The sequence below is a fragment of the Euprymna scolopes genome, chromosome 24 (assembly GCF_053919585.1).
Source record: "Euprymna scolopes isolate OS-2025 chromosome 24, ASM5391958v1, whole genome shotgun sequence".
In the NCBI taxonomy this organism is placed as follows: Eukaryota; Metazoa; Mollusca; class Cephalopoda; order Sepiida; family Sepiolidae; genus Euprymna; species Euprymna scolopes.
Genome location: NC_136505.1, coordinates 9652173 through 9677017, shown reverse-complemented (window position 1 = coordinate 9677017; position 24845 = coordinate 9652173). Strand labels below are relative to the sequence as shown.

At 33.9% G+C, this 24845-nt stretch overlaps 1 protein-coding gene across 1 annotated transcript in view; it reads right to left on the bottom strand.

Annotated features, from left to right (window-relative positions):
• The window catches only part of LOC145246582 (peroxisomal multifunctional enzyme type 2-like), an 80494-nt gene extending 56263 nt beyond the window's left edge, over positions 1 to 24231 (bottom strand). Inside the window, exons 1-6 of the mRNA XM_080108196.1 lie at positions 24117 to 24231; positions 15786 to 15839; positions 11368 to 11475; positions 7247 to 7306; positions 4304 to 4372; positions 1113 to 1197 (exon numbers count right to left, since the gene is read on the bottom strand). Of these exons, the coding sequence (XP_079964322.1) occupies positions 1113 to 1197; positions 4304 to 4372; positions 7247 to 7306; positions 11368 to 11475; positions 15786 to 15839; positions 24117 to 24177 (437 nt within the window). The 5' untranslated portion in view covers positions 24178 to 24231. The remainder of the gene's footprint in view (positions 1 to 1112; positions 1198 to 4303; positions 4373 to 7246; positions 7307 to 11367; positions 11476 to 15785; positions 15840 to 24116) is intronic.
• Positions 24232 to 24845: the final 614 nt, after the last annotated feature.

Sequence of the window (24845 nt, the reverse complement as noted above, 5' to 3'; positions counted from 1 at the left end):
TCCGGCTGCAATGCACTTGTTGTACTATTCCAACAACTTCTCGAAGGTCCATGGAAATCCTCTCGTGTGAGCATGTCTATGAGCCTCACCACACCCTCTTTCATGTCCTCAATTGTCTCATAACAAAGCGTCTAAAGTTTTCCTTGAGCAGAGGGAATAAGCAAAAGTCACGGGAACCAAAGTCTCGGCCATAGGGACCAATATTACCCATTTTCATGCCAATGTCTTAACTGGAACCTATCCTCTCCTGGAAGATAATTTTTTTACATTTTTTTACATTTTTCGTTCACAGAGACTTTGTTCATTCTCTCTTTTCACGTCTCAACATTTGGAATTTGTTTTGTACCAAAAAGCTTTTTTCTCAAAGCTTTTCACTCGACAATTATCTTGTTTATTCTCTCCAGTTCTTATCATATGTTTTATTAATATCTTTTACACTAGCTGGCCGCCTGCCGTTGCCCAGTCATACAATACGCTTAAACATGATATTTTAATTCATGCATATTGCGTATGTATTATTATAGAATCAATCCTCTATTGAATATTATATATTACCAGGAATAATTTGCCTGGTGGACTAATTCACAAAAACAAATAAAAGAATTTTTACAGAGGAGTATTTTACGTTACATCGGCCAAGGTTACACCGGTGTAACATAAAATATTCCCCTGTACAAATTCTTTTTTATCTTTAAGAGAAGAAAGACTATTTTTAAGATCAGATTTTTTTGATTTTCGATAGTTATCAGATGAATTTCTGTACAAGACATATCTAAGAACACTGTCAGACATATAAATTAAATTTGTGTGAAATTTGCAAAAGATAGGCTCAGGCGTTTTGGAACCTACGAGGAAGGAATTCACACACACAAAGTGACTTTTATAAAATAGTAGAGATATTTTATACAATCTTCTGTGTCATTATTGTTTCTTCAGTATGTTGTGTTTAATGATATTTTCTCTGAAACTCAAAACGAAAAAAAGGGTCAATTTTTAAGAGTCACAATAAGCATTTTTTTTTTAATTTTAATTTGACCTAATTTCACTTTAATTTGCCCCTGCGGTAAACTACAACAGCACAAACCCATTTCAAGTGCAAAAATAAATCTAACCTTCCAAATTTCTGTTTCCTCATATAAGGCCAAGCTGCTCGTGTGACAAGGAAAGAACCTCGCAAATGAACACGGTTAATAAGGTCTGGAAAATAGGAATTAGTTTTAAACGTTTTATTGTAACACATTTTAAAAAGAAGAAGCCTTTACAAAATTTAATAGAATACAGGTTGGAACAATAAATTTGTCGCCCTAAAGAAAACAACACTACAGCTTTATTGGAAAAAATCAATTCAGGTAACTTGATTATGTAGTAGATCTGATATCTGTTCAATGTAGCCGCTTTCAGCCTCAATCACTGCCTTGATACGGGTCCAGAACTGAGAGCATGCCTTTTCCACAAGTGCCAGCAAGAGCTTGGCAAATACTCAGCAGATGGCAGCAATCAAGCTAGCTTTGGGGGGGGGTCATGTTGGTGATGTTCTCACCATATGACCAAATGAAGTAGTCCAGTGGGTTCAGGTCAGGGAAGGAGGTGGGGCAGTGAGAGAAGGGTACAAAGTTGTAGCACTTCTTCTGAAGCCAAGCCTGGGTCTCTTTGGACTTGTAAGCCAGCACAGAGTCCTGCTGCCACACCCAGGGTCTGCCAGCTGCCATCTGATTACACCAGGGGATCACCACACTCTTCAGCACATCCAGGTACACTTTGGTGTTGAATTTCAAGCCGACTTCGAAGATGTGAAGTGGCATGATGTAGTCCTTACTTGAAACCACACCAAAGACCATAACCGTGACCGGAAACTTTGTTTTCATCACCCTGGGCATGCCCCTGTTATTCATGGCAATCCAGCAATGGATTTTGAAGGTGCTGGCAATGGTTCTGTTGTCATAAATTGGATTGGCAGAGAGCATGAGTTGTACAGGGGTGCATCTCCAATCTTGCTCGTTGAACATTGTGTCACTTTCAGACATGATAGAAGGCTCCTATTACTCTTGGGATTTGTACACAACTGGCCAACTAGTAGATGACTAGTAGATGACCTGCAATAAAAATATCAATGGAAATGAAATCATGTCATCTTTTCTAGGGTGACAATTTTATCGTTCCACCTTGTACAGAACATTTACAGAAATTAAGTATCTCATTAATTAATCAAAGAGAAAAACTGTAGAATAAAATTTATTTGGGAATTCCAAGTTGATTAATTAATCTGGAACTCCAAAATAAATTTAATTCCACATTCAAAAGCAAATTTGAAAAATTTCGTAAGACTGCTGCAGTATGACGATAAATGTTGAAGAATTAAATTATTGCACGAAAACTTTATTTTCCTTAATGACATTTTAGAATTTCAGTAAAAGTTTATTTTTGTTAAGCGAATACATTCCCCACCTGCACATACACGGATTTCTGTGTAGCTGACTTGCCATATTTTTATGATATACACTATGCTATGATTGCCATATTCCACCTCTCTCTTTCTCTCTCCTTATCTCTTTGTCTTTCTTCTTCCTATCAGATTTAAACTTACAGCAAAATGTCTGATGTCACTGTTATGTAGAGCACAGATGCTACACTTTGAAATATCTATTTGCAAAAAAATATAAATGAATTTACATTTAAAACAAATCAGGCACAAGGCCATGAAAGTGTGGGGAAAAAGGATTTCATAAAAATTCATTGGGATAACACTGGGGAAAATAAACCAAAAAAAAAAAAAGTGGTTAGTAAGAGCTTCACAATTTAAAAAAAATAATAAACTGTCCACTGTTTTCCAGTCTGTTCCGATTCTAAAACAAGCATATCAATCTCTAAATGGGAGTGGGATCAAAATAGAAGGAAAAAATGAAACAGATGATGGAGTTTGGAGAATGGGTGGTGTCTTTTCAAGATAACTGAAATTTGGATGAGGTTGAGAAGAAACAAGTGGGGAGGATTACTATCATCAGAGAGGCGGGTTTTACTCATCTACTTCAAAAGTAATGATGCCAAACTTACTTGAAGGACTAGAAACCGAAAAAAAAATCGAGAACCGCGTGCACCATACTTAAGCAGAGAACAAGTACACTTTGATTTGAACCAACTGAGCATTGAAAAACATAAAATTGAATCAGATTGGTTGTTTGATAGCCTAATATTTACTTATTAGAGGTAAATAATTCTTTTTGATTTCTCCCAGGCAGCGCCGGGACACGTGTCTTGCTAGCATGAAATAAAATGGAGCAGAATTTGATGAAATGACGCTATGCAACAAAGGCCACCAAAAAGAATCATCCACAGCTCACTTCTCATCCAATAGAAAATTTGCAATTGCTATCATCTCAGAAGACCGGAACAGATCTACAGAAATGGAAAAAACAATTCCCAAGTTCCATTCAGAATTTGATATATGTCAGTACTTGTTAAACTATAATCGAAAAATCGATGTTTTAAATATATAGTTCTAAGCAAAAAATATAATTACGTTTTTAAGTGTCATGTCGAAAATAGTAATATATCAAAAAATGACGAAAATTTATTGAGTTGAACAACTGCGATTGTTTTTAGTAAAAAAAAATGTACAAATATTGCAGCCATGTGACAAATATTCCTTTCAGAGTTATGTCCCCTGTGTATTGCCTCCTACTGTCTACTTTAACCGGCACAATCACGTTGACACGCCGGTTCTCACCAGATCACTAAAGTTAAGTAACGTTGAGCCTGGCCAGTACCAGATGGATGACCATTTGGGAAGGCGAGGCACTGTATGTACTGCGAGGCAAAATAGCAGGTTGAGAAACTGGCGCAGTCTGTCCTCCTCTCGAGGGTAGATGGGACTCTCTTAAGCCGTGGTAGTGATGGTGTTACAATAAAAAATACCCTTGATAGCCCTGGCGAAGCATTAAGTATCAGCTACTGACAAGGTTTGAATTATACTACAAACTCGTGTGATAAGTTAAATCTCGGCTGCAGCCGCGCTGGATGGATGGATGGCCTACTTTATAATGTCTAAGAAAAATGTGATTTTATCTAATTTTCCATAAAAATGACTTAAATATAAATAAATTTCTACTTGATGATTTTTTGTAAGTTTTGGATATATTACTATTTTCGACATGACAATTAAGTATGTGATATTGTTTTTGATTGAAACAACATTTTTTTTTTTAAACCGATTTGTCGACTGTATCTTAATAAACACCAAAACGTTTTTTGACTTTTCAAAGTAAAAGAAAATCTGTCTACGAATTAGGAAACGAAAATTCCTTACCCCAATCTTCATCAGTGATCCGAGAAAATGACCGATCACGTAAAATGCCTGCATTGTTGACAACGATATCTGCAAGGAGAAAAATTTGAAGTTTATTAGGACAAATAGAATTTTATAAATCACATTTTCATGAAACGGAAATAAAAAAAATGGGATTAAAAAAAATTTTTCTTTTTTTTTTACTTAGGTGGTCATGACTTATCAATGCCCAGAGGTCACTCAAGGATAAGGGTTAAGTGTTAGGTTGATGGTGAGACAATATCAGTCATGATGGAAACTTTGGTAGAGAAAGATTATCTGGGTGGGCGACGCAGTAGGAATTTATTCACATTAGACTTGAAAACGATCAGGTTATAGTCAGCCAGGAAGCAGACTAATGGTATTGTGTTTCACAGATAGACGGTTCTAGGGAAGAAGCTTGGTTCATGAAATTTTTGTTTAGTTTTGGGCACAAATGAGGAAAGTTGTTGGCAATTGTTTTCAGCTAGGTGAGTATTTGTTGTGAATGTTTTCCAGTGAGGGACCATAGATTGGAGCTCAGCCTCGAACACCTATCATAAAAGTATCAATAGAGAGGTGATAAAATTAAAAGTTTACTCGACTCCACTAATTCTATCACTAATTTGTTTGCAAATTTTTTTTTTGTGAGACTTTATAGGCGGAGGATAGTGATCAGACTTTCGATGTTGTTTACATTTGGCAATCCAACCTTTGAAAAAAAAACAAAACAACATCTGTATGATGTACAAGGTTTGAAATACATAACCGCAAAAAACTTATTAAAAATATCTGAGGTGCCTTAAATAAGTTTAAAATTGTTGCAAACTCTTGAAAATTCAGTATGTTATTGCTATACATCTTATGAAATGACGGACCAATTTTTATGATTTCAGGTTCAAAAGAACAGCTACAGCAGAAATTGGAATTTCAAAAATGCAATCTGGATGTGAGGACACGTTAGAAGAACGATATGCAATAAAATTCTGTTTCAAACTTGGAAAAAATTCCACAGAAACGTATGGAATGTTTCAGATTGCTTTTGGACCATCTTGCATGAACCGAGTATCAGTTTTTGAGTGGTATAAGAGATTCAATGAAGGCAGGGAGTCTGTGAGGGATGATGAGAGGTGTGGAAGGAGTAAAGAAGTCAGAACACCAGAGTTGATTGGCCAAATAAAGAAGTGCACAGTTTGATGTCAGTGTGGGAACTGTGTGAACAATTATTCATGAGGAACTGAATATACAAAAGATTTGTACAAAGTTTGTTCCAAGGTGTTCAGAGAAGATCAGAGAAGATCAGAAAGAAAGATGTAGTCATGATAGCAAACAGATGGCTGAGCTGATCAATTCAGATACCACAGTTCTTGATGCTCTGGTGACCTGCGATGAAAGTTGGATCTACTGCTATGACTTTTGGTTATTCCCTAAGCTCAAGGAAAACCTTAGATCAATTTACGGCTCAAAAATTTATATTTCTGTCCGGGGTTCTATATTTCTATGATATTGAGAAGTGGTCATGCAAAAAATCTAAAAAAAATAAATATATAAATCTCAATTTCTATTTTTCTATTGATGTATATATATATATATATATATATATATATATATATATATTGCTATCATAGAGGGAAGACTTTTATAATTCATGATTAAAAATAAAACGCATTTTAGAATAAAGAAAAAGGGGCAAAGAAGAGGAGAAAGAAATAAAAGCTGACCAGTTTCGCCCTCACTTTTAAGGGCAAATCGAAAATATGTACGTATATGTATAAAACTACATTGCATTCTGGACGTACTGCATACCATCACTGCCTAGCCTATTAAACTTGCTTTTGTCGCTAAAAATCTCTTTCAACCAATATAGAGTCATGATCTTCATTGTATCTAACAAAGTTCTGACGGAGGTTTCTGTTCTTTACAGAAATCATCGGCTTACATCTTGGAACACAGCCTCGCAAATTAAATTCCTTCAATCTGTTCTTTAATGTAGAAAGAGAGCACTTTTTAAAAAGATTACACTGTTGTTGGATTTGGAGAGCCATTTCAAATCTGTTTCTGAGGCTGCGGATCTTGATAGCATTGTCTTCCTTGTAAGAAGTAACTCTAGAACGACCAGATTTAGAGGCATCATGAACACTGCTGGTGTTTTAATGCTTTTAAACAGTAATTTGTATCGTTTTTTTCACATTGCGATCTGCAACCGATTTCTCAATTGGATAAACAGGAAAGGTGGAGATTAATGACACTTGAAACAAGGTATATGGACGAAATGTTACATTGTATAACCTAGGAACAAGGTATATGGACTAAATGTTAGATTGTATAACTTAGGAACAAGGTATATGGACTAAATGTTACATTGTATAACCTAGGAACAAGGTATATGGACTAAATGTTACATTGTATAACCTAGGAACAACATTAATTATGATTAGAAATGCTAAAAGGTGGATATTTTAAGCTGGTTTTAAGCTCATTTGTTGCTGCGGAGTTTCTTTTTGCCTTCTCGATTTGAAGCTCATTTTTTAAATTGACCAGAACACTAGGATATTTCAATTAAAAGTCAAATATGTGGTAACCCCTTTGTAAAACAAAAGTAAAAATACAAAAATAAAATTTTATGACTAAATGCCGAGCGTCGATCTCTCCATACAAATTTTTGCAGGACAAGAGAGATAATTGCAAATAATTAAAATAATGAAAACTTTTGCAAGATTTTAGAAAGCCATTCTTAACATGTGGAAGGAAGCATTGGAAAAACTCAAATTCGGTTGAAAATTATTTTCTTTATAAAAATAAAACTACTTAATCAATTTACTTGATTTTTGAAATACAATGTTTTCTTTTTGTCATGAGTATATACACCACACAGGTTTATTCTTTATTTTTTTGTGTTTGACAGGCGCCAAAGAATACTTACCAATTCTTCCAAAGAATACTTACCAATTCTTCCAAAAGCGTTTATAGCAGTCGCCACTAGTTTTTCACCCTCTTCAACAGAATCTAAAATCAAAACGATGAAATTATTAAAAACTTGATGCATTTACTTGAATTGTGACTTTTCCAGTTTGTTATCATTTGCAAAGTTTGCTGCTTAAAATACGTGAAACAAAAGTTTTAAATAATCATTGTTGTATACATTAAACAAAATATGTCCGCATTTTTTTATGATGAAAAGAAAAGAAAGAAATTTGATCAGTGGTCCCCAACCTTTTGTACATGGTGGCACACTATTGAGTTCATTTAAATTTTCACAGCGCACTTTTCATAAAAATTGGTATTTTCTACTCAGAAAACCTTTTTGCAATAAAATCAAAAATAAAACAAAAGATAATGAGATTTTTTTTTTTCACATAAATCCTGTATTCAATATCTGGTATAGAATAATAATGGTGAATGTCAATGAGACAGTTGTGCCTGGTGTTTTTTGAACTTCTGCTGCAATATGTGGGCGAATGTGAGAGACACACGCCTAACTCTTTTTCAATATTTTTAAGTCTTTCACGTTTTTATTTTTAATGTTATTTAGGTAAAACATTCCCAGTTCATCTAGGTATGAAGCTGTTAAAATGTTTTTGACTCCTAATTAGGGTATGACATCGATGATTTTGACGATCACTTTTATAATCAACCAATTAGAAGCTTCCAAAGTTACTATAAAAATTGTCGAATTTTGGATTCAATCAGTTCGCCGCCATCTTTGTTACTAGGAATTTCTTAACACTCAAGATCGGAACTGCACTGATTCTTCACCACCATCTTTGTTCAACATAATGTCTTAACACTTAACAGGTTATACGCCAGCCATCGTCTTTTCTTTGATGGTTTGGAATCTAAATTCAAATTGTGGCAGGTAAAATTTCTGGGGTATCTAACGATTCGGAAACTACACAAAGTTATACAATCTCTAACAGAGAATCCAAACAACCCCGAATTTCTCAAAAAGAATGCAACTGTTTTTGCAGAATTAATTCAATGCTTAAATGATAAAGTCCGTCTCTGATTATAAGAGATGCCTTGGATGATGGACGGAAAGCATTGAACATATTAAGAGAATATTATTTATCAAAAGGGAAACCGAAAATAATATCCCTATATACAGAACTAACGTCTCTAAAATGTAATGAGGATGAAACTATTACCGACTACATTATAAGGGCAGAAACAACCGCCAATGCCTTAAAACTCTCAGGTGAAATAATAAGCAATAGCCTGTTGATATCAATGACCCTCAAGGGACTTCCAGCCGATTTTAAACCATTTACAACTGTTATAATGCAAAAAGACACACCCAGAAATTTCAGTGAATTTAAAGTGGCATTGCACAGTTATGAAGAGATGAATCAGATGCTCATGGACAATAATAATTCCAGCAATATCATGAAGTTCAAAAATGCTTCTGAAAAACAGACAAAACCAAATTACATATCTCACTACAGTGTTTTCCCCAAAAGTAATCTTCCCAAGAAAAAGAATAAAATTATCTGCTATAATTGTGGACGACCCAACCACAAAAGTTTCCAAGTGGTCACAAGGCAAGTTCCTTTGCTTTATAAATTATTTGTTATTTTGATTTCAATTTATTTTTATACTTTCACAAACATATATTATTATATAAATTCAAATAACTTTTATATTTTACATTTCATAAACATATATTATTATATAAATTCAAATAACTTTTATATTTTAAATTTCATAAACATATATTTCTTATAAAATTTAAAATAAAATATAAACTAATTTTTTAAATTTTTTTATTAAAAGTACAAATAAAGACCAATTGTGTTATTTTTTTAAATTTTGTTAATTTTTATTGCATATTTTTCAATAATTTTATTTTTATGTCCAATAATGTCCTCTTCTTATATTTTATTTCAATAAATCGCTTCACAATAAAAATACTGAAGACCAATAAAAGTGAAGGAACTGATTTGCCTTGTCATTGCTTCCGGTAGCACTATGCCAGAAATTAGGAAGTACGTTAGCTGACTTGAACCTTACCTTTCATAAAAAGCAATAAGAAATTTAATTCATTTCAGTCTTTTAAAACTCAAAGATTATGTATATTTCGAATGGACGTATAAATAAACAAAAATGTATATTTCGAATGGACGTATAAATAAACAAAAATGTATATTTCGAATGGACGTATAAATAAACAAAATGTATATTTCGAAGAGACGTATAAATAAACAAAAATGTATATTTCGAATGGACGTATAAATAAACAAAAATGTATATTTCGAATGGACGTATAAATAAACAAAAATGTATATTTCGAATGGATGTATAAATAAACAAAAAAATTTGAAGTCAATTTTAAAAAATTCTTTAATTTTAGTAAATGAAGCTGAATTATCTGCAATAATTTAAATGCATTTTCAGTTTTAAGACGTCCATTCATTTGGAACAAACACAGCAATTGGACAAAACTATAACAGATTATTTAGATTAACCAATCAAAATACATCTTACATCATACTTACATCAAAATACATCTGACAGAAAACCCAAGAGAGTATCGGTGCATAGGAAAAATATGTCTCTTATTAAATAAGCAGGATTCAAACAGATTTTCAAAGTTTTCTTCAGACAAAATTCCAGTTGAAAAACAAAATTTGATATATAAACAATGATATAATAAACCAAAAAACCTAGTAATTGACAACAGGAAAAATCACTTTCATTTATCTGTTTTTAAGGTCAGTTATTTACACAAATGTCTACTAGACACTATCCTCGAGTCTCTAAAGTCTCTCTGTACAGGGGTTTGTCAAAACAACCTGGCATGAGGATACTTCTCCTTAGAAGTAAACCCTGACCAAATATTCAAACTCACATCTTGTATTCGCTGCCCAAATAAGATCTCCTCACTATGGCTAACATACATTAGCTTTTCCGAGGAATGGTGCGCCTTCTCCAAGTGATGTTATCTCAAGTAATAGCACAAAGCTGAATACTCCACCAGACTAGATGAATTCTTGTCCTGGAATCCAGTAAAACCAAGAAACCAAAACGAAAAGTATACTACAACATGTGAAAATGGTTAACAGGGGAGAGGAAAATTATGTTCTCAATTTCTTTACTAACTCAGTGTTTGAAAGATAAAGAACTTTCATGGAACATTCGAATATCTATGTATTTTATATTGAGTTCAAGTGTTAGTCCCAAGTTGTCGCCCTTGATTTATGAGAACTTTGAAGTAAAATAAATCAAAAGAGAGAAATGCAATAAAACTCTTCGGTATTCGTCATTCAGTGATTTTGAATCGTTTGCAGTTCATATTTAAATTCCATGATCTACTTACATATGGTCAACCAAGCACGATTAAATATTGCTGTTTTCCATATTGTGAATTGGTATACACTGCGTTTGTTTTACTTTTGAATTTTAAATTTCAGTTTTGCTACATCTGTAAAGTATATGGATAACATCAGGTAGTTTTGTGATAAAGGGAAATAACTCTTGTATTGACAATACCAGACGTAAGATGATGCAACTTCAGAAGAATGTGTTTATTTTGATTTTATTTTTAATATATAAAAAATATTTTAATCAATATTTTAATCAATATTTAAAAAATATTTTAATATTTAAATTTTATTTTTAATTTTCTGACAAGTTTTTATTGGAAATGGAGAATACAATTTTCAAGCCCTTTTCAAGACATTTTCCATATTTTCAGAATAATAATAGAAATAAGGCTTTTTCAAAACAAAACTCAAGGCTTTTCAAGTCTGTGCGAACTTTGATAAAATACAATTATTAATGAATGATTGTGGGAGGTTCTTATCCCTCTACAGAAATATCACTAATCAAAATGAGAACGTGCATAGGATTAGAAAATACAATTTTTTTTATTTTTAACAACATGGATGGACATTTGCCATAAATAACTGGCAAAACAGAATTAAATACATAAAATGTATAAGAAAACTTATTAAGCATTAACATAGGATTTACACTTTGGCTGGCTCTACTCTATCTCTATATAAGATGAACAAACAGAAGAAAACATTTAGAAATAATTTAGATGGAGTAAATTTCAAAACCAAACTTACGATAATCGGCAACTGCTTTTCCTCCTTTGGCCTGAATTTCATTAACAACTGTGTCAGCGGCGAGAAGGCTTTGTCCTTTCCCATCAGAACTGCCTCCCAAGTCATTCACTAAAGGATAAACACATGAAAGAAAAACAGAGAAAATGAAAAATCCTCTTTGTTGGAATAATTATTTGTATAAATAAATTCAAGCAAATTACACATTTTTAGTGTTAAGAACATGAATCACTAAATATAATATGCTGGCTCAGAAATATATTCAACAGGTTTTTGACCAAGAATTTATCTCAGCCATGGAAGTGAGGAGACTCCAAAACAAAACTCATTCTGATCTAATGATGAAACCCAGAAGCAGAAGAATTCAGCATTAACAACAACAATCACACTTTTCAGGGAAAACTTCTCAAACTACTTAATGCGATCTAACTTCTGCTGTTTGCCGAGACATATCTCTTCTTCCTGCAGTTCTAGCTCCTTCCTGCAATCATTGCTCCAGCTCCTTACCGCATCAGTTCTTTCCAGTAGCTCCTGCCCCTTCCTGCAACCACTGCCTCAACTCCTAGTTCTTTCTGGTAGCTCCAACTCCAGCTCCTTATCTGCAATCATTGCTCTAACTCGTGTTCCTTATTCCAGCAATTCTTGTTTCTGTTGATTCAACTCTTGTCTACAGTCACACAGACCAAACCTACCCAAGGCATCCACTGCAATCTCCATGTAACGTCGTCCTATGCTATCCAGGGTCCAGTTTACCTCTGTTCCTCTCAATTCAACCCTTTTTCCGCTGTACAGGTGCGGAAAACGTTCTTCCTGCTGTGTACAGGTTCTAGTTCCCTTATTCTTGTCCATCCAAAATAATCTACTGCTGACTAGGTACATCATTTCCTGCTGTTCCGCTCAATCGAATCTGCTTCATGATTTCCTCTTCTATTTAAATACAATTATTTTATAATTCTTCATCTGAGGTTGTCCTCTATTCTTTTTGGTCGAGTCTACTTTCTTTGCTGGAAGACTGATTACCCTTCCCCCTAACCTGTGACTGGGAGTAGTGGTGCTGCTGAAGCATTACACCGATGCTGTCCACGATCTCTCAACACTCTTCTGCTCAACTTATTTATTCTTCACTAGCATGGATACCCAGTGTTGCCAGGGTCAACAAGAAGTTCGATTTAGCCACACCTGCTATACTAAGAATATTGAGCAGTTTTCCATTAATATATGTCAACTCCATCGTTACCCCAACAAAAATTTCCAAAAATGAAAGAATGAATAAAAATATGAAAATGTAACCCCCCCCACTTCCCCCGAAAAAAGAAGTATGTGACAAACTCTCTACCAGATATTTCAGCAGAAAGGATATAAAGAGAAGCTATTCTCCAGATATTGAGCACCTTTTTATGACTATATTCCAGTTTATGTGAATTTCTTTTAGGCTACCTCAGTCTAGAAAGATTTTTTATTATGGTTTGTTGCAACAAAAACAAACTGTAAATAATTCAGTTTCAAAAATACCAAAGTAGAATTTGTGTTAACCGAATGTTTATGTAGAATTTGTGTTACCAAAATACACGTTTTTATGTTATAAAAATGATGAGTTATGACTTATTGCGTTATTAAAAGAAAAAAAAAAATAGTTACGATCTCAAAAAAATGTGAGGAAAAAAAAAACGTAAATGAAAGCTTTTTTTGTTTTTGTTTTAAATAAAGAATCGTAGTTGAATTGGATTGTTTGTTTATTTCAAAATAAAAAATCCACTGGACCACAACGTTAATTGCGAAATCACGGAAATTATTTTATTTAAACTAATTTTTTTATTTTTTTATTACATTTTCACCCCAAACAAGGCAAATTGCCACTTTGGTGTAGGGGGCTACTAACAGGGGCAACAACTACTGGGGTACTATGTAGGGATTTGGGCAGCGAGATGTCGGTTCACGTTAAACTTGAACTTCTGAACGGCAGTACTGTTGGGGAAGCAGGGATCTGGAATGGAATTCCAGAGTCTAGCGGTTCTGGGGGAGAAACTATTGGAGTAAAAAGATCTTTTACATCTAGGGATCTCTACATTGTCGTGGGGGCACAAGTGATTGCAGTTCGTCAGAGCATTCACCACTAAAATACTTGTAGAAAAGGCAGAGGGATGCAAGATTTCGTCGATGGGACAGAGGCTGAAGCTTAGATGCCAGTTCAGAGCCTATCAGGTTTGCGACTCTCTTTTGAACCTTGTCAAGGAGCGAGAGACTAGTAGCAGAGGCATCAGCCTAGATGTGGCAGCAATACTCCATACATGGGCGAATGGTGGCCTTATAGAGGTACAGGATACTTTCGGGTGTTAGTAGTTTTCTAGCACGGTAGAGAGAGCCCACCTTTCTTGCAGCAGCCCTGGCAATGCCTTCAATGTAATTGTTCCAACTCATGTTTCCTGTGAACGTTAGGCCAAGGAGTTTGAAAGATGTACTCTCAGATAAAGAGTCGTTGGCCATTGCTAATTCCAAAAATAATGCTTGAAAGTTTTTAGTTTTAATATTTGCCGAAAAAGAAAACAAAAACAAAAAGAACAAAGTTCGCGCACAGGGGAAATAACTTCAACCGATTTATAAAAAAAAAAATCGATGTTGATAAAAATAAATTAAATTAAATATGTTATCAATATAAATCAAATTTAAATAATAAACTTAAATAGATCACTTAAAACAACTCTCTCACTATAAACAATAACTAATACACCGCTATTTAATAAAATCCATTTTCCTTAATGTAATATGCAAATGACATCACCTCTTAATCGTATATTTTGCAAGAATCATATTATATATAGGAATGAATGCAACATTAAAGTAATGGACCTTTTATATATATTAATCAAATTGTGAACAAACAAGCAAATAAACAAACAGAGAAGAATACGAATTTATATATAGATAACAATAAGAAGCAAAGAAGAAAAAGAAAAAAAAAACAATAATAAACATTACAACATGCGGAAATTGTGTACTCCTCATCGAGTACAAAAATACATTTATTTGCAGACTGTTATCCTCATCTTCATAATTCTTTGTCAGGTGGTTAACTGCAATAGGATAGGAAAGCTGAGTCTTAACTGTATCTTCAGTAATTACTGCCTTCCATAGTTGTTGTCGTTTCACTATATTTTTGGCCAATCAACTTCGGGGCCGCTGGATAGAGGAGTTGAATCCCTACAGTTCCGGGTGAGCATTGTCTGAAGATAGCGGTTTCAGTCCTACCCAAAGCAGGCCAGAGGATTATTTGGCCAAAACGTGGTGAGGCAACAATGACCATGGAAAGCAGTAATTAATGACAATACAGTTAAGAGACTCAGCATTCCTATCTTATCACAGTTAACCACCTGAGGAAGACCAGATAAATAGTTGGCCGAAACATGGTGAAACAACAACTATGAAGATGAGAATAATAGTCCACAAACAAACAAACAAACAAACAAACAAATAAATAAATAAACAAATAAATAAATAAACAAATAAATAAATAAACAAATAAATAAATAAATAAACAAATAAACAAATAAATAAATAAATTACTCGTCTCAAAGAATTCCAATAGAAAAATAAAATAATATACAAAAATACCCACGCATACACATGGAACATAGTTGTTACATGTCAACACTTGGGACCCACACTGTGTGCAGATAGTCGCAAGGTTCGTTGGTTGGTTAGTTGTTTTACGGCATTAGTTCGGGTTTTACGGCATTATTTCGGGTTATTTAATGGTGAATCCAAAGATTTTGAAGAAAAAATTTTTAATAGAATATATGTTGTTTTCAAGTGTCGGTTTCTATTTAACCCATAGTTGGAACCCTAACAGGTACTACCACTCTGGGTCAGAGTGGACCTGGGAGCAATACCAATTAAGGGGTGGCTCCACACTCCCCAAAGCCTGCACCATTGGATATAGTTTAAGGTCATATCCAGGACCTAGTCGCAAGGAAACAAAGACAAGGAAAGAATTTTTCTCATTTTTTTCAGTTAAAACAACAGACATTTATTTACGGGTACTTCCAGAATAACACCTTGTCACTTGTTCAAAAGTCTTCTCGTACTCTAATGTGCTTAACAAGACTTTGCTGTGTCAAACACGTAGTACTCTAATCTTTGTCATGTTTTTCCTTGTGGCTCTCTATTTCTGTCTTTCTTGGGCCATGTTTCTCTTTTTTTATAATCTTTTTCTTTTACTTCTTCCTTGCTGTGACGTCACCTCGCACATGGCTCAGTCATTTGCATACAGCTGCTACTGCTGCTGTCATACACACATTCATGCTCTGTTACACATACAAATGTACATACATTAATATTAAATACATTTAAGAGGGGACGAAGAAGGTTATTTGATTGCTCTCAGAATTTAAATAATAATAAAAATTAGTTCATAAAAAACTCACCCACCACACTGGCTCCTCGCTCAGCAAAAGCCAATGCATATTGCTTGCCCAAACCTAAAAGAAACAGAGAGTACGGTAAAATATTAACTAAATACACAAGAAAATATTTAGTTGAGCAGAAAAGTAAAGTATATCAGTGCATTACACATAAGCAAATAATAGCATAGTGTCATGTTAGAAGAGCTTTCTTCAAGAAAAATCCCCCGACAGTTGCCGACGCCACTATTCCGAATTTGTGTGTGAAGAACGTCATTGGTGGACTGTTTCTCACTAATATAAATGATTGCGCACTAAAAATAATTAAATTTTTTAAAAAAATCCCCCGACTTTTGCTGCGGGTCTGTCAGACTAAGAAACGATTCCTTGAAATTAAAGAAAATAAAAATAAAAAAAGTTTTTATTTAAACTTTTATAATAAAAATGTTTATGAAGTGGAGTTTATACCATTTTATCAGATAGGCCTGCAGAATTTTTTGTATTAACCCGACAGTTCTTATTAGAACACCAAAGTTAAGCAACGTTGAGACTGGTTAGTACCAGATGAGTAACCATTTTAGGAATGCTAGGTGCTGTACACTATCTTCGCATAATTGGCTTATACATGCAGCTAGGGATTGATATTCCCTGTAAACTTCCTCCTTGAGAAGAAGCCAGAGTAGCTTCATCCATCCATAGCCTATGCCCCTGGAAGTGCATAAGCTATCTACAACTTTGTAAATGCTTTTGTAGCAAGGAGTTCTTTTTTCAGGATCAGGGTGCTGGCCCCACGTCCAACACTCCCAGAAGGTACATACAGCACCTAGCCTTCCCAAATGGTCACCCATCTGGTACTAGCCAGGCTCAACATTGCTTAACATTGGTGATCTGGCGAGAACCGGTGTACCAACGTGATTGTGCCTTATTCAGAATAGCTCAACCAGGTTTAACTGGTGTAACTCTTCTTTTAGAGAGACTAATTATAATAGTAGTGATGATGATGGCTGTCCAGAGGAATGTTTCTCAGCGATTGTACCCTTACAGAACTTGAAATAAATGACGTCTCATGGAACCCCTTATAAAAAAAATTATATATCCTATCTTTCTCATTTTGTTCATGCAGTAAATATCAGAGTAAATATTTTTTAATAATGAGTTTTAAAAAAATCATTTCTGATGCACTAATAAAATCCATATTCATTTATGAAACCTAAATATGAAACAAATTCTAAACTTTGTTTCATGTTTTGTTGCTTTTGTATATTTTATTGTTTTTTTTGCATGTTTTATTTTTATCTTTTAATGATTGTTTTACGTTTTTTTTATACTTGTGTTATTGCTTTTTTATATTTCATTGTTTTTATGCCTTGTTTGTTTTTTTACATTGCTTTTTTATGTTTTATTATTAAATCTAATTGTTTTTAAGTCTTATTGTTTAATTTTTATTTTGTTTTTACTTTTTATTGTTTTTTTTACATTTTACTTTTGTTTTATTGTTTTTACATGTTTGGTTTTTAATACTATAGTGTTTTTTTTTGCTTTGTTTATATTTTATTGTCTTTTACATATGTAAAATCTTTTTTATCTAAATTTCCTTAACGACGGAGACGAGTTTTTAACCTGAAATTAAACTGGGGTGCTCTCACTTCTGATAAGAGAAAAAGTTCATAATTGCATTTTTATCACAAAAAAAAAAAAGTTTACAAAACAATTTTTATCTAATTGTTCATTTATCATTATTATCATTGTATGAAATGTTGAATGTCAGATGATACAGTGTGTATATGTGTGTGTGTGGGGGGGTCTTCCTAAACTGATACACACAACTTCTTTGAGCTGTAAATATACACAGATTAGTATAATGCAGAGTGGAACAATAAATTTGCCGCCCTAAAGAAAACAACATTAAAGATTTATTTTATAACTTTTATTGAAAAAATCAATTCAGGTAACTTGACTATGTAATAGAGCTAACATCTATTCAATGAAGCTGCCTTCAGCCTCTATCTCTGCCTCAATACAAGTCCGGAACTGGGAGCATGCCTTTTCCACAAGCATCAGTGGGAGCTCGGTGAATACTCGGCAGATGGCAGTGATCAGGCTGGCTTTGGTGTTGTGGAAAATCATATTGATAATGTTCTTGATGTATGACCAAACAAAGTAGTCCAGCAGGATCAAGTCGAGGAAGGAGGGGGGGGCAGTGAAATAAGGATACAAAGTCATAGCACTCCTTCTGAAGCCAAGCCTGGGTCTCTTTGGACTTGTGAGCTGGCACAGAGTCTTGCTGCCACACCCGTGGTCTGCAAGTGGCCACCTGATTGCATCAGGGGATTACCACACTCTTCAGCACATCCAGGTACACTTAGGTGTTGACTTTCAAACCGACTTCAAAGACGTGATGTAGCATAATGTTGCCTTCACTTGAAACCATATCAAAGACCATAACCTTGGCGGGAAACTTTGTTTTCATCACTCTGGGAACACATCCCTGTTATTCATGGCAATTCAGCAATCGATTTTGAGGGTGCTGGCAACGGTCCTGCCGTCATAACTTGGATAGGTAGAGAGCATGAGTTGTACAGTGACGTATCTCTGATTTTGCTCGTTGAACATTGTGTCACTTTCAGACATGATATAAGGCTCCTATCACTCTTGGGATTTGTACACAACTGGCCAACTAGTAGATGGTCTGCAACAAACAAAGAAAACAGGTTTTCATCAAACGGAAATGGAATCATGTCGCCTTTGCTAGGGCGACAATTTTATCGTTCCACCCTGTATAGTACAAAAAAATTGTCAGAAAACAAATGTTATCAAAGTTACTTTTCTACCTAACTGGTTAAGTTTTTAGTGCTTCTATTTAATGTAAAATTTTTATTTGGTTCGAAAAATACATTGTGTTGAAGTTTTGACAAAATTTAAAAATAAAAAAATAAAACAAATTGATGGTAGAAAGCACACACTAAATGTTACCATTACATTTATTGCGTTTCTACCACCAATCTGTTTTATTTTTAAGTCTTTGTCAAAATTTCAAAGCTGTTGTGGCCATTTTTTCTTGTTCGTTGATAGCTCTTAACACAACGTATTTTTCAAACCAAATAAACATTTTACATTAAATAAAAACACTAAAAACTTATCCAATTAGGTTTAAGAGTAACTTATCTTGCCTTTGATAACATTTATTTGTTATATTTTTTATTTGTGACAACTTTTTCGTACCTCTGTGGATTGTAAAACAAACCCGTTACTCATTTGGATAAATTTTTTTGTGCGTTTTAACTTATTTTGATTCGATTATTTACTTTATCACTAGTGCTGAGTTTTACGTTAAAACAAGAAAATAAATGACTGATATGAAACGGTCATCTTGCTTTTGGTAACATATAATTGGTTTATATATATATATATATATATATATATATATATATATAAGTTATAAAATATATATGGTGATTAAGCTACACTACTTATGTGCATAAGCCTGAAGAGTCCTAGTGGATGAAATGCGGAATGTTCAGTGTAGCTTCATCGCCATATATATTTTATAACTTACTAACTAGCTCTACCTACGTATTGAGCACTTTTGAAGTAAATACTTAACGTTTACGCATAAATTTATACTTTCGTATATTAATTTTATGGGAGCAAATGAAGTAGTTTATATATATATATATATATATATATATATATATATAGAGAGAGAGAGAGAGAGAGAGATACCACTTTTTTCGTTTTGTTATCTATATTGCAAAATGTCTGCGAAAGTTTATGAAATACAAGTTTAGGATCCTATTCTGGACAATTGTCTAATAGTTACTTATGTATCAAAAAGGCCAGTGCAGTTTTTACTTTTGAGATCGTGCAAAATTAGAAAGTGACTTTGAAAACTTTAAACTGTCCATTAGAAGATGATTGTTTCTGGTTTGGATTTAAATTTGATGTTGAGTTGTGTCCCTAAACAGAAACGCTAATTTTAATCGTTCTTTCCTCAGCATCAAGTCAACAAAATTTAGGCCATTTTATAAATCGTTATTTTCATGGCAAGTGCTCGGCTGAGCTCCAATCTATGCCCCCCTCTCGCCAAACTTTCACGAAAAACACTCATCTAACTTAAACCACTATCAATAATTTCTCCCACTCTTTATCTGTGCCTAAACCTAAACATAGATTCCATGAACAAAGCTTCTTTCTTAGAACTGCACACCTGTGGAACTCTGTTCCGTTTTCCTGCTTTCCAGCTGACTACAATTTGGTCGTCTTCAAGTCTAACATAAACAAGTTCTTGATGAGCCGTTCCCCTTAAGTAATCCAATTTACCAAATTTTCACTACTAACAATTACTATGATATTATCCCATTGACTACCGTACACTCATTAACCTTTATCCTCGAGTGGCCTCCGGGCCCTGATAAGTGATGATTCCTATGTAAAAAAAAATAAATAAATATGATAAGTCATTATTTTTTTGTTTGAAAATAAAAAATAGTTGCAGCTTTCCGGTTGTTTCTCCCGATTCTCAAACTACCTGCTGTTCCGCAAATTTCAAATTGAAAACAAAAAAAGTTGTTCTGTGACTAATGCACAAGTGCCCATTTTTTTCTTTGTTTATCAATAGTGATAAATATTATATACCTCCAACGTGAGACACAGATTTAGCACCCCCATATGTAACACGATGTAATTGTAATTTAATAGGTGCTAGTGCACTTACTGATCTGCACTATTTTTTAAATCGTATTTCCAAGTTTAATTAAAGTTTTATATGTTTTTTTATTCAATTGTAAGGTTAAAGTATAGAATAGGTACAAAACACCCTCCCCATGTTAAGAATGGCTTTTTAAATAATAACGTTATTATTTTAGCACGGATCAATAAGTGCACTAGTACCATTTAATATTATCATCATAACTTTTATACCATTCAAAAAAAGAAGTTTCAAATAAACTAGTAATATTTTTGGTACTAGTGCAGAGAGTGATCCGGACGTAAATAATAACGTTATTATTTAAAAAGCTATTCTTAACATGGAGAGGGGAGAGTGTTTTGTACCCCTTTTTTTTTACACAGGCATCACCACATTATCAAGGCCAAGAGGCCACTCGAGGATAAGGGTTAAAGAGTGTACAGTAGAAATTGGACAATATAGTAATCATTAGTAATGGAAATTCGGTAAATTTGTTAACTTATGTGGAACGGCTCATCAAGAACTTGTTTACGTTAGACTTGAAGACAACCATATTGTAGTCAGCCGGAAAGCAGGAAAACGGAAGACAATTCAACAGGCGTGCAGTTCTAAGAAAGAAGCTTTGTTCATGGAATTTACGTTTAGGTTTAGGCACAGATAAAGAGTGTTGGGAATTATTGATAGTGTTTTCAGCTAGACGAGTGTTTCTTGTGAAAGTTTGGCGAGGGGGGGACCATAGACTGAAGCTCAACCTTACAATTGAATAAAAAAACATAAAACTTTAATTAAACTTGGAAATACGATTTAAAAAATAGCACGGATCACTCTCTGCATTTGCACCAATTTTTTACAGCATCCAAAAATAAGGAAAATGCGAAACCGAAATCGTGTTTACATGATCGACGCCTTAAAACATCGTTCCTTTTGAAGCCGTAAACACCCGTGTTTCAAAAATCTAGCAAAAATCAACTAATGGTCAGATTTTCATGAAATCTTTGATACGTATTCAATTTTAAGAGTAATTTTTGTTAAATATGTGAGGGGAAATATTTTTATATTTTTTTAGGTGTTTCCCCCCTCCCATATTTCATGTCAGGAAAACTAAAGATAAATTTATGTCCATAAAAATTGTAACATTTTATAAAGCCAAAAAGTTTAAATCATTATAAAATAGTTATAGAGCGGAGGTATTTCGGACGATATCAAAACATCGTTAAACTCACTACTCGTTCAAGCAGCCACCAATAGCGTAATGGTTAGGAGCCTTGACTGCCGTACAAACGGTCGGGTTTCAATCCTGGCTTGAGGTAGTTGCCTGTCTAGCCGCACTGATGAGCTGTGAAACAGCGAAACAGTACTGTATGTGGATGACTATAGTGCTCCTCACATTGAGTTGAGCATATTGAGAAGTGAAAAACGAATTACCATTAGCATATAAGCGACGCTCTTTGTGTAAACAAATTGAGCGGAGGTATTTCGGACGATATCAAAACATCGTTAAACTCACTACTCGTTCAAGCAGCCACCAATAGCGTAATGGTTAGGAGCCTTGACTGCCGTACAAACGGTCGGGTTTCAATCCTGGCTTGAGGTAGTTGCCTGTCTAGCCGCACTGATGAGCTGTGAAACAGCGAAACAGTACTGTATGTGGATGACTATAGTGCTCCTCACATTGAGTTGAGCATATTGAGAAGTGAAAAACGAATTACCATTAGCATATAAGCGACGCTCTTTGTGTAAACAAATCGAGCGGAGGTATTTCGGACGATATCAAAACATCGTTAAACTCACTACTCGTTCAAGCAGCCACCAATAGCGTAATGGTTAGGAGCCTTGACTGCCGTACAAACGGTCGGGTTTCAATCCTGGCTTGAGGTAGTTGCCTGTCTAGCCGCACTGATGAGCTGTGAAACAGCGAAACAGTACTGTATGTGGATGACTATAGTGCTCCTCACATTGAGTTGAGCATATTGAGAAGTGAAAAACGAATTACCATTAGCATATAAGCGACGCTCTTTGTGTAAACAAATTGAGCGGAGGTATTTCGGACGATATCAAAACATCGTTAAACTCACTACTCGTTCAAGCAGCCACCAATAGCGTAATGGTTAGGAGCCTTGACTGCCGTACAAACGGTCGGGTTTCAATCCTGGCTTGAGGTAGTTGCCTGTCTAGCCGCACTGATGAGCTGTGAAACAGCGAAACAGTACTGTATGTGGATGACTATATATATATATATATATATATATATATATTTTTCACTTACCTTGAAATTGTAAATAAAAAATGGATATAAAATAAGGTGCAAATGCAGAGAGTGATACACAACGCTATTTTTTAAATCGTATTTCCAAGTTTAATTAAAGTTTTATGATATGTTTTTTTATTCAATTGTAAGGTTAAAGTACAAAATATGTACAAAACACCCTCCCATGTTAAGAATGGCTTTTTAAATAATAACGTTATTATTTCAGCACGGATCAATAAGTGCACTAGTACCTAAAATGGGTTTGTATTACTGTACACATAGATTCGAAAAAGTTGTCAAAAAACAAATATATAACAAATAAATGTTATCAAAGGCAAGATAAGTTACTTTTCTACCAAACTGGATACATTTTTTGTGTTTTTATTCAATGTAACATGAATATTCAGCTCGAAAAACATACAGTGTTTACCGATGTATTGGAAAATTACAAAATGGCGCCCGACACTCTCTTTAACATGGTAAGTTTGGGAAAAGGTGTTATAAATAATAAACTAGACAAAATACTATTTAAAAAACACCGAATATATGTCAACTTATGTCACGGTAACATATATTGAGCGAATTTCTAACAGTATTTTGTCTAGTTTATTATTTATAACATCTTTTCCTGAACTTACCGTATTAAAGAGAGACTCGGGCGCTATTTTGAATTTTCCAATACATCGGTAAACACTGTATGCTTTTCGAACTGAATAAACATGTTACACTGAATAAAAACACAAAAAATATATCCAGTTAGGTAGAAAAGTAACTTATCTTGCCTTTGATAACATTTATTTGTTATATATTTGTTTTTCTTTTTACCACTTTTTCGAATCTATGTGTACAGTAATACAAACCCGGTTTTTCAATTAAAAAAAAAAATTTCATATAATATTAAAAACATGACTACTGGCAATTATAAAATAGCCAATTAATCTACAACTTGAAATTATTTCAATTGTTAAAAGATGCTTGTTTCTAAGGGGGTCAACTTGATTTTAGCACCTGTTTTCAAAAAATGGGAGAAAAAAAAAAAATCGCTGCTTCCCTGATTTAATTAAAGTGATCAGCGGCTTCCGTAAAAAGTACACACAATTAGACACGCAATGATAAGTCCGTAAAATTTGCACAAAAATTTGGACATTTCTATTGATCAAAAGAAAATCATGTTTTTTAATTTTTTTTTTTTTTAAAGAAAATGGAAGATGGATGTTGATAAATTGGAATTCGTTAAATTTACAAAATATTAGAAAAGGAAGAAATAGGACAGTTGTTTGGGGGAGGGTTCGCGTCAACAATAACAATCGACTTGAATACAATAATACATGCATTGAATATCATAACTACATAATGTCATGAATGACTTTCTATCCAATAATACAATTTTGAAGAATGGATATACATTATAAGACGTTACCTCCTCCAGCTCCTGTTATTAAAACCACACGACCGTCAAAACGCATTGCAGTAGAAGCCATGTTTGTTATGAAATTGAACTTTGGCTTTAGAAATCAAGGGGACATCACTCTCATGGCTTAATTTCCCGTGAAACTTAACTGTGTTCTGACTGTTGAAATAAAGAAACCGTCTTTGTGTTACTATACACATAGATTCGAAAAAGTGGCCAAAAATCAAATATATAACAAATAAATGTTATCAAAGGCAACATAAGTTACTCTTCTACCTATATGCAAAAGTTTTTAGTGGTTTTACTCGCTTTAAAACGTGTAATCGGTTCGAAAATCATAGTGTTTTATCGGTATATTTGAAAAAGCAAAATGGCGGTGTGCTCACTGTTAAATACCGTAAGTTTGGGAAAATGAGTTCAAACTAAACAATTACACAAAATACTGTTAGAAGCCCACCGAATATATGTCCGTGTATGTCACGGTAACATATATTGAGTGAGTTTCTAACAGTATTTTGTATAATTATTTAGTTTGAACTCATTTTCCCAAACTTGCCGTATTCAACAGCGAGCACACCGCCATTTTGCTTTTTCAAATATACCGATAAACACTATATGATTTTCGATTCCTTTCTAATATCATCACCACCTGCTTCTAGCGTGTTTTGTCTAGTGAACTAATCTTTGGACCATCATCTCAATCACACACGTCGAAATGGCAAATAGCAAACAGAATCC